General features: G+C 43.6%; 1 protein-coding gene across 1 annotated transcript; it reads right to left on the reverse strand.

Moving 5' to 3' along the window:
- Window positions 1-9,618: 9,618 nt before the first annotated feature.
- Window positions 9,619-9,857, reverse strand: LOC110306219 (large ribosomal subunit protein eL39-like). The gene is given in 1 exon segment (XM_021178415.3): window positions 9,619-9,857. A coding segment is annotated over 1 exon segment (156 nt). The 3' UTR covers window positions 9,619-9,701.
- Window positions 9,858-10,886: the final 1,029 nt, after the last annotated feature.

Here is a 10,886-nt window from a genome sequence, read left to right on the forward strand (position 1 = left end):
AGAAGCACCTCCCAGAAAGCTGACAGAACATTCCACAGCCAAGTCTTTCAAAAAGAAATGTATTCATTCATTTATTTTTATATACATTGACATTTTGCCTATATGTATATCTGTGATCCATGTACATGCAGTATCCACGGGTCCAGAAATACAGACAGTTGTGAGCTGCCATGTAGGTGCTGGGAATCAAACCAGGTCCTCTGAAAAAGCAACCAGTGCCCTTAACCCCTGAGCCATCTCTCCAGGACATCCCTACCCCAGCTTTTTAAGATAAGATCTCTCACTGGGACCCAGAGCTTGGCAATTGGACCAGGCTGGCTAGTCAGAGAGCCCTGGGGTTCTGCCTGTCTCTGCCTCCCCGGCCCTGGGATCACAAGTTTGTGCCAGCACGCCCAGCTTTTTTTCATAGGTGCTTGAATGGCAAACATTCTATTGACTAAGCTATCTTCTCCCCCCTGCCTTTTGAGATAGTCTCCTGTAACCCCGGCTGACCTTCAAGTACTGAAGAAAACCTTCAGTTTCTGATCCTCCTGCCTCCACCTCCTGTGTACTCAAATTACAAGCTTGCTCTACCACCAGAAGAACACCCCACCCTGGTCTGCATGCACTATAATAGCACCAGCAAGTGAGATACCCCAACTCCTGACCCTGCCTCTTTAATTTTTTTAAACATTATTTATTATATATGTGTGTGTGCCTGCATGTATGCATGTGCACCAAGGGCTGTAAAACGTGTCCGACTGCCTGAAACTGGGGTTACAGAGGCTTGTGAACAAGCAAATGAAAAGGGTAACCACAACTGTAGCAACCTCTGTGGGGTCGCCCGCTCACAGGTGGCCTTCCTCAGCATGGGGTCACACGGGCAGGGGGTTAGAACAACCCAACTCAGAGCCTTAGACCGCGAGAAGGGCTCTGTACAGAAGTGAGCCGGGCGAAGGCGGCAGTGAGAATCCCCCAGTGGCCCCATCGCTCATTCAGAGCCCTCCCTGCTGCCTCTGCAGTGGTTGTGCCCTCAGCATCGAAGGTGGGCTGCCATCTCTCATCGAGAATGGGTCTCCGTGTATCAGCGAGGGTGGGCTGCCATCTCTTTTCCTTCCAGCAGTAAGGAAACAGCTGCAACCACACCTGGCTTTTTTTTTTTTTTTTTCTGTACTGAGAATTTATCCCAAGGCCTTGTGAGTGGTAGGCAAATGCTCTACCATTGAAATACCCACCTGCTACACACACACCAACACACACACAGCTCCCATCCTCACCCCCACACTACCAACACACATATATACACATATACACACCACCAATACACACACACACATATACAACACCCACAGCCCCCATCCTGACCCCCACACTACCAACACACACAATACCAACATACATACAACACCAACACATACACAACACCAACACACATATATACACATATACATACCACCAATACACACACACACACACACACACACACTATAACAACATATACTTTTTCAGGAAAGTATCTCAGCTAAGCTGCTCAGACTGGCCTTGGACTCACTCTGTGGTCCAGGCACCCTTTGAACTTGTGATCCTCCTGCCTCAGCCTCCAGAGTAACTGGGATCACAACTTCACAACTGTGTGAACACTGTGCCCAGTTCCCTTTCAACACAATTGTAAAAGGTGCCCAGTAAAACCTAGGAACAAGGTCCAATCCCCAGGCCTCAAGGAAGGCTTCATAAAGAAGGGCATGCTCGGGTGGGCTTTGAAGGATGGGTAGGGGTTTGCATAGGGCTTGGCTTAGCTTTCCTCCTGCTCTCCTCTTCCTTGCTGAGGAAGCTTGATGCCACCTGGCACCCGAGACAATTCTCGAGAAGGAAGTAGCGTTCATCCGGTGCTAAAAGTGACTTGAAACTGACAGAATGACAGGTGCAACCCGTAACACCTGCCGCTGTCCCCAAGAGAGCCCAAGAAGATTCCTTCTCAATATATTTTAATTCTGTGTATGAACCATTTCCTAACATTGCTGACAGACTACGCAAGACTCCAATCATAGATGGACAGACCAGAGTATAGCTAGAGACTGGAGTAGGGAGGCTCTTGCTATGCAGCCCAAGATGGGCTTGAAACCACCCAGCAGCCTAGGCTCATCTGGAACTCATAAGCCTCCTGCCTCAGCGCTGCCCCTCCAGGCTTACAAGGAAGGTATGGGCACCACGGCCTGGCTTTCCTGTTTCTCAGAAACTGTTTAAAGAGGCTAAGTAGCCAAGGGTAGGACCATGCCTACACTGAACACAGGGAAGATGGAGTCAGTTCGGTCAGTAGTTGGATGCTGCCACTTGTAGTTTGAGGTTAGCCTGGACCACGGGATCTTATCTCAAAAAATAAATAGATTAGATAAATGAACAAATAGATAAAGAGAGGCAAGGATGAGAGAGCCTTCCCCACCTCTCCCTTTGGCCTCCAGTTCAGCTTCCCACCTCGCCCCTGTGAGTGTCTCTCCAAAGCAATGGGCAGGGGCTCTGGCCTTTGGGGTTGGTCAAGTCCCAGTACCCCTGGGACTCTGAGGGATGTCAGCCCCCACCCTCCTCTTCTGCCTCCTCTCTTTGCACACTGAGACTGCTGGCCTTTAGTCTCCTGCTTTCTTTTCAAGCCTCGTTTGGCTTGGCAATGGTACAGGTATCTTCAAATGTTCGAGATGCTTGACTTAGAAACTCAGAAAGAAGCGGCCTGCAGACCTTGAAGTGCGCACCTTGCCTTCTGGACTTGGCTACAGGTTTGCCAGCTGTCGCTGGTTCTCCTGGGAGAGTGAGCAGCTGATGAAATCCCAGAGGCCTGGAAGCCTAGCTTCCAGTAAGGGGCTTTGTTTACAGGTCTGAACAGGAAGCTTTGGTTGTACATTGATCAGGGTAGAGTTACCAGTGAGTGGACTTGTGCCCGGCCGCTGGAGAAAGGGGAAATGTGTTTTTGTAATAGATTAGTATCTCCCGTGTTTGCTCACTTCGCATGGCTAGAAGTTCTTGGAAGCCTTTTCCAGGAAGAAGAGGAACAAAGACCACTCAGGAAGCCTTGTTTCTGCTCACTTTATTCTAAAGCATCTTTATTTACATAGAGGCATGCGGGAGGCCTTGCAAAATAAGTCACTATTGGGAACAATGGCCAAGAAATACGGACACAAGCCAAGCACTGTGAACATTTCCTGTTATTCCTGCAAGCCCACGCTATGCACAGGCTAGGCAAATGTCCTGAGGTGCTTTGTCAGCCTGGGCTATGCCTGTCAAAGGGGAAAGGTGAGGTTCTGAGAAGGAATGGGGACTCAAACCTGATTCCCGGCAACTGCAGCTTTTGTGGAGAGTCCTACAGGCTTCACAGGCATGGAAGGAAGTAGGGCCAGTCCTATGGCTGCTTGGTGGCAACACTTCTCCAATGATCTCTGCTTTTGGTTCTAGGGATGGAGCTGACCCAGGCCCCCACACATGCTCAGCAGACAGCCAGTCTGTCACTGGCTACTTTGTTGCTTATTCAACAGGCTCTGCTCTGCTCCATATTAAACAGACACTGAAAACGGAGTGAGGGCGTCTCCAACAAGCCAAAGATTGCTCCTTTCCATTTTTGTTCCCATCTTTTGGTGGCAGATATAGACCGGCAGAGCCCAGGTGACATTTGCAGAGTCAACAAAAGTACAGAGCCAACAGTGCCCACACCCAGCTGAACAAATATCCCGTGGCGGCCACTGTAGGGCTCACACGCTCTCAGGCATGGCCTGCCTTGGGAAGCTGACCAAGAAAGGGGCTCAAGAGCTGAGAGCTCATGAGGGTCCAGAGCTGCTAAAAATAAATAAATAGGTTTTTATGTAGCCCAGGTTGGCCTTGGAATCAAGGTGTGTAGCTGAGGATGACCTTAAACTTCTTCCAACTGTCCCCCCACCCCCACCCAGTACTGGGATTACAGGACCCCACCACAACCCTGGTCAAAGCAGTGTTGGGAATCAAACCCAGTGCTTCCAGTGTGCTAAGGAAGCACTCTCTACCAGCTGAGCTCTACCAGCTGAGCTCCACCCCTACTGCCCTTATTACAAACAAACACCCACAGGTGCTGCTCATCTCCAGAGTGGAGGGGACCAGCTGGCTAATAGGTGAGATCTTGGGCTACAGACTCCAGGACTGGGTGTGAGCATCGATCATTACATACAGGGTGGAATCTAGTTGCTGGGTTGGTTCCAGCACTACTGTGTGGGCCCTACACACTGTGACCCAAGGCTGTCTCAGCTCTCCACAGCTTCTGCTTTCTTGTCATGGACTGACCGAAAGACTTCCCTAGGGCTGGCAAGTAGAGTTCAAAGTACCCATAAAATTATAGAATATACTGTCACACAAGGTCTTTTCTTTTGATTCTCCCCTCTACCCTTTTTTTTTTTCTTTCTGGGAGGCTGAGGCAGGAGGATCACTGTAAGTTCGAGACCATCTGGGCTACATACTGAGTTGTAGGTCAAAGTAGCCTTATCTCAAGATTTAAAAAAAAAAAGCCAAGTGTTATGGCACACACCTGCAATCCTAACGAGTGGGAGGTACAGGCAGGATTATAAATTCAATTCAAGGTTATCCTTGGCTGCATAGTTGAGTTGAACACCAGCCTGGTTTCCTTGAGACCTGTTTCAAAGCAACAGTAAGAGGAATAGAACATAGAGGACACTCAGTCCACCATAAGAGTTATCAGTGATTTCGAAGGCTGCTGTGTAGTTAAGTAGAGCATACACCCAGGAGAAATGTCCAATCCCTAGTACTGTGCCCTGCTTCAAAGCTCTTCATGGGACTGGAGAGATGGCTTAGCGGTTAAGAGCGCTAAATAATCTTTCAGGGGTCTTGAGTTCAATTCCCAGGAACCACATAGAGGCTCACAAACATTTGTAAAGGGATCCAGTGCCCACTTCTGGTGTGTCTGAAGACAGCGACAGAGTTATTCACATATATAAAATAAATAAATCTTCAAAAAATAAATCTTCCAAATCTTTAAATGTTTGCTGAGCACCTGGCATGGGGAAATAGGCTCAGCTAGACTTGTGGACTTGTCTTAAAGAAAGCACAGTTCGGGGCTGGTGAGATGGCTCAGTAGGTAAGAGCACCCGACTGCTCTTCTGAAGGTCCAGAGTTCAAATCCCAGCAACCACATGGTGGCTCACAACCATCCGTAACGAGATCTGGCGCCCTCTTCTGGAGTGTCTGAAGACAGCTGTACTTACATATAATAAATAAATAAATCTTAAAAAAAAAAAAAAAGAAAGAAAGCACAGTTCGGGCTGGAAAGAGCTGCAGTGAAGAGCACTGGCTGACTCTCTAGAGGACCCAGGCTCAGGTTAGAGTCCCAGCACTCACTCACATGGCACTTCTCTAGTGCCAAGAAGTGTGACGCCCTCTTCTGGTCTCCTCGGGCACCACATGCACATGGCACACAGACACACAAACACAGTCCAGGAGGACCTGCACAGGATGGTGACACAGAGCATGAGTCAGGAACCTGCACTGAGACGTCAGGGCCTGCCCCAGAGATGCACTCACAGGAAGCAAAATGGAGGAGACTTCGGTTTGCGTAGAGTGCGTATTCCGATAACTTCAGGCAATTCACACAGCTCCTCCAAGAGCTTTTCCAACCTGGCTGGTTGACTGTCCACTGAGCGCTAATGTAGTGTTGTTACGAATGGAACAGTCTTATGGATGTGGCCCCATCTACAATCAGTCGACTCAAGTACAGCAGGAGACCTGAGCAGGCTTCTGCAGCCCAGGAAAGGCCTTAGGATGAAAAGGATGGGGCAGAGCAGAGGGGTAGGGGTAGGGGCAGGAGACTGTGGTGCTGACATCTGCCCAGGGTCCCCTCTAGCATGCTGAGTTGCCCTGCCCTCTTTAGACTCTCTGGCTCCATAAGAAATTACCTAAGCCAGTTCCCTAGAATTCATCTCAGCTGGTCTAGGTATCTGTCCCACTGGCTCTGGGCCTGGCTCTCTGGCAGCAGGCAGTGAGACACTCTGGTTCCCTTTCTCTTCTCCCACCTTTCCAGGTCTCACTTGCTTCCCCACCCCACCCTCACCCCCGCTGGCAAAAGCACAGAGGGAGACATGGAAGGACCCTTGAGACCCTTGGTTAGCCCTCCCCTGCACACAAGGGTTCAGGAGAAGGCCAAGCAATTTTCCTCTAGGTCCTAAAGACTGTATTAGAGGCATGGTGGCAGCACCTTCAACCCTGCAAGACTTGGGCAGGGTTGAATGAGACACCAAAGGTCAAATTTAAATGGCAAAACAAAACAACAACAACAACAACAACGAAGTAGTAGACTCCTTTAATCCCAGGAGGCTGAGGCATGGAGATCTCTGAGACCAGGTCAGCCTGGGACAAAGCAAATCCCAGATCCGTGTGGTGCTGCAGACTCTGACCTCCCGGTTTGAGGGAAGTGACTTTGAGAATCAACAGAAAGGCTGTTTCTCATGTAAATAGGATAAGCTCCAAGTTAATTTTGCTAGGTAATTAAGATTTTTAGCTATCTTCAATAGGAATATCTAATATTGGAACTATTACTAGGCCAGTCCAAGATTGAGTTACAATAACTGGTCACATTGAAGGAAAGAGAGGAACTCTTTCTTATGACTAATCTTTCTAAGTCAGATTCCATGGTCTCTAATGTTCTATGTCCCATAAGGTTAAAAAGCTTGAAGCAAGGCACCTTAACTTGTCCAATCTGGGACAAAGGCAAGCAAAGGTGGGTCAAAACATATACCCAATTCAGCTTTCTTGTCACCACAGTCAGGGCACTCAGCGAACTCACAGGTCAGCTTGTCACACGAATCATTCTGACAGTTGTATGCTTCTGCAGCATTCTGTGGAGAGAACCTAAGCTTTCCCCTTTCCCCAATAGGGTAGCTGTTCAGGATCAAGCCATATGCCAATAAGTAGATCCTTTTCATCTCACCTAGACATGATTATGTCTAGTTTTAAGATACTATGAGGCATTTATTAAGTTCTTTGACATCCAAGTTTCAAAATTCTTAAAATAAAAATATGATTTAAAGAATGTGCACGGGAATATAATTCCTCTCCTTCTTTGTTTTTTAAGAAGCTATAGTTTAATACCTTGTCTTTGAGAATTATTAAATTGTTGACAAAACATCTCAAATACTTGACTGTTATAGTCAGTTTTAATATAACATGGGCGGTGACTAATTACACTTTCAGTTGTTTCTCTTGAAGAGCTGTTGTAACTAGAAGGCTTGAAAAGTTATTAATAGTCACATGTGCATAATTTATTTATTTATTAATCAGAAATAAGAGCACTCATTTGCAGCAATTGATTAAGTATAAGTCCTCAAGAATTAATACCATTATGTGGAAACAGGTAGAATCTGAGGACATCAAGAAGAATTTTTTTTTTCAATTTGACATGCACATTCTCTAAAAATACCAAAATATTATCCCAAGTCATTACTGTTTTGAATATATAAAGAACGAAATTATATAGCCAATCATTCTTATGTAAGGCCTGTAATCTGCCTGAGATATAAATCCAGCATGGCATTGCCTTAACAGGTCTTGTCTAGGCAACCTAGAACAATTTATTAAATGTCCAAAAACAGTCTTCTTAAAAGGACACAATTTTTTTCTTATGAGTTGTATATGCATAAACAATTGCAAATTTGAGAATTTATAGTGTCTGAGGGGTGAACAATTTTAAGCAATTGTAAGCTCTGAGACATAATATTGACAATTAATATACAAATTAAAGCTTGATTATTCAACATTTTAAAACACCATCTACAGCACACAATTTAATTATCTGTGCTGAAGCAGGAGGGAACTCAAAAGAATAAGCATGTGATCCAATTCACATATACTTTTCTCCCATAGAAGGGCTGTTTTTAAACACAGTAAATGGGATGCATGCATGCATGAATTTATAGAAGGTACAAAAGCATGCATAAAAACAATTTTCAACTTATCTTTAGGATAATAATTATCAATTTTATTTAAAATGATGGTATGCAATAAGCCAAATATCAATATTCTGCAATAACCAATTTAATTGCTGTTTGGAACAAGGGACAGACACTTTGTCAGGTTCTTAAGACACAATTTTTGTTATAGTTTTTCTAAAATATATGAATTTATCTTACAATTCTTTATTAGCACCACAGCAGCCTTAATAGGATGTTAAAACTTTGCTTTGAGGCAAAGAAAGATGATTTTACATCAATGTTTTCTCTTGCCAACGAATTGCTGTGGGCACATTTAATAACCATAAATAAAATAAGCAGGGCTGGTGAGATGGCTCAGTGGGTAAGAGCACCCGACTGCTCTTCCAAAGGTCCAGAGTTCAAATCCCAGCAACCACATGGTGGCTCACAACCATCCATAACAAGATCTGGCGCCCTCTTCTGGAGTGTCTGAAGACAGCTACAGTGTACTTACATATAATAAATAAATAAATCTTTAAAAATAAATAAATAAAATAAAATAAAATAAAATAAGCAGCTAATATTTAATTACCATTGATTAAAATTGATAACAATTATAAAAGCTTTCTGGAAAGCCTTTTGCTTTTTACTTGTTAATTTGTGTCTCTCAAGATAACATCCGACAAAGGTTTAAGTCACTTTAAGACCTTAAGGTGAGGCCTTAGCCAATTAACATCTCCTGGAAGCTTTTGAAAATAAAATTTTGAAGCAAATCAAGTTTTCATTCTAGATTTTCTGTACCACAATTTTATAGTATAACTAAAACCCTAAATATTAAAAGGATATTGCCTCTGAATCTTTTCTGGAGCAACAGCTACTCCCCAGAACTTTAAAGCTCATTGTGTGAGAGCAAAGATTTGAAGTAAACTTCCCTTGAGAGGCATTAGCTAATGAAATATTTTCCACTTAGGAAACAATATACACTGAAAGACTCAAAAAAAGCTTCTCGTATTGAAGCCTGGACAATGAAAATTTCTTACATAATGTAAAGCTATATTAGCCATACCTAGGGGCAAAACTTTTTAATGGTCACCAGTTCACTAGAAGCAAACTCTTTACAATTATCAGGATGCAAAGGAAAAAATAAACTTTTAAATCTATAATAACTTTATATGAAGTAGGCAAGCCAGATTGTTATGCCATTATAAGTTCTACAGTCTGATTGACCTTTTATAAATTCTGAAATTGAACTTTATTTAGTACAACATCTGGATAGATCTGCAACAGTGTTCTTTTAGCTAAAAGAAAATTCCCCTGGAGGCAAGGAGAGGCAAGTTTCAAGAACTTCCATAGGCACACCATTTGCAAAACAAAAGAAAGTCACACAAGCCCCACAGAGGCTGCTCTGAGCTCTGTTCCTCTTGCTGTGAGGACAGACTTTAGAATTTTTAAGTTTCTTTTGCAATATTATAACTACAACTTTGGGAAAGCAAAACCCAATTTCAAAACAATTTATCATCTTTAAAATCAATATAGAAGCATCTATCACGATCATGTTACAAAGCTTGGCTGCCAATTTACACCTATGAATGCATGACAGTGAAAATTTTAATGCTTCATTAAAGAGACATTGCTTTTTTTTTTTTTTTTTTGAAAGGTTCTATATTTTATTACTGGACAAACATCCTAATTTAAGACACGAAAAGTCTCCAGGTTTAAATGCTGAAATCCATCTGGTAGGACTGATTGATGACAATTCAGTATAAATCCTCAGTCTTGCCATTGTGTGAATCCTTACAGACCCAGCTTCGTTCTCCTCCAGTGTCTTCTCTTAGAGTTGTACCTGATTTTGTTACCAGTTTTCATCCGGATCCACTGAGGAATAGGGCGATTTTGCTTTTGTTTCTTGGCCAGGAATCACTTGATTCAGAAAGTCTTGTGAGAAGACATGGCAAGAAGCTGAATCAAGAATAGCGCTCACGATGGCGGAGGAATGGAGAAGAGCAAGAGACATTGCTTTAAATCTTATCTCTAAGTCTACTTTTTAGGATAAGAATCACATTAAATATTATCTCATCTAGAAGTATCCTTTGAGGCCCATCCTCTTGGCCTGCCTTATGCCACGTGTTGGAAAGACTCCAAACCCGAGTTACCAATTTAAAGCTGTCTTGCTACCAATGTTACACCTTTTAAATCATACCCAGTAACTTATAAGCTAATACTCTATGATGAAGACACGCAGAACATCGTATACCTTTAAGATCAGTAAAAACCAAATTAAGTGGCTACAGGAATCTTATAAATTTAGACCAAAGAATTTTAATTTTTCTAGCTATATTTATAAGATAAAAAAGCACTTTGTCATTTGCTAAACACAATAAACACGACTGCAGAGAATTTTCTAGGAAAAAAACCAACTATCAGCTTTTTTGCCTTAAAACTAAGAAGCTGCAGACTCCCTTTCTTTGAAAGCAGTTTTTCAGCAGTGGCTCCCCTGCTGTGCTTGATTATTGGCTAAAGTTGGGCCACTATCGGGCTTTGCTGAACCAGCAGATAAAGTCTTAGCCATTTTTATTTTCCAACATGAAACACAGAACATTCAGTCATTCAGATAATGAAACAAAACACACAAGAATCAACGTGTAAACGGATTGGTGCACCAGACATTAGACAACACAAAGAGGGCAGAGAACTTCTGCTGTAGAGCCAGAGAGAATAGAGCAGGGTGTCCTCTGAATTCTCTCTGTCTCTGGGGGAGTTTCAAAATCCATTTTCCTCTATTTTATTTTATTTTTTATATTTTTATTAGGTATTTTCCTCAATTACATTTCCAATGCTATCCCCCATACCCTTCCCCCCACTCCCCTACCCACCCACTCCCACTTTTTGGCCCTGGCGTTCCCCTGTACTGGGGCATATAAACTTTGCATGTCCAATGGGCCTCTCTTTCCAGTGATGGCCGATTAGGCCATCTTTTGG

This window comes from Mus caroli, unplaced genomic scaffold (genome assembly GCF_978045245.1).
Source record: "Mus caroli unplaced genomic scaffold, Mus_caroli_1 scaffold_13, whole genome shotgun sequence".
Classification (NCBI taxonomy): domain Eukaryota; kingdom Metazoa; phylum Chordata; class Mammalia; order Rodentia; family Muridae; genus Mus; species Mus caroli.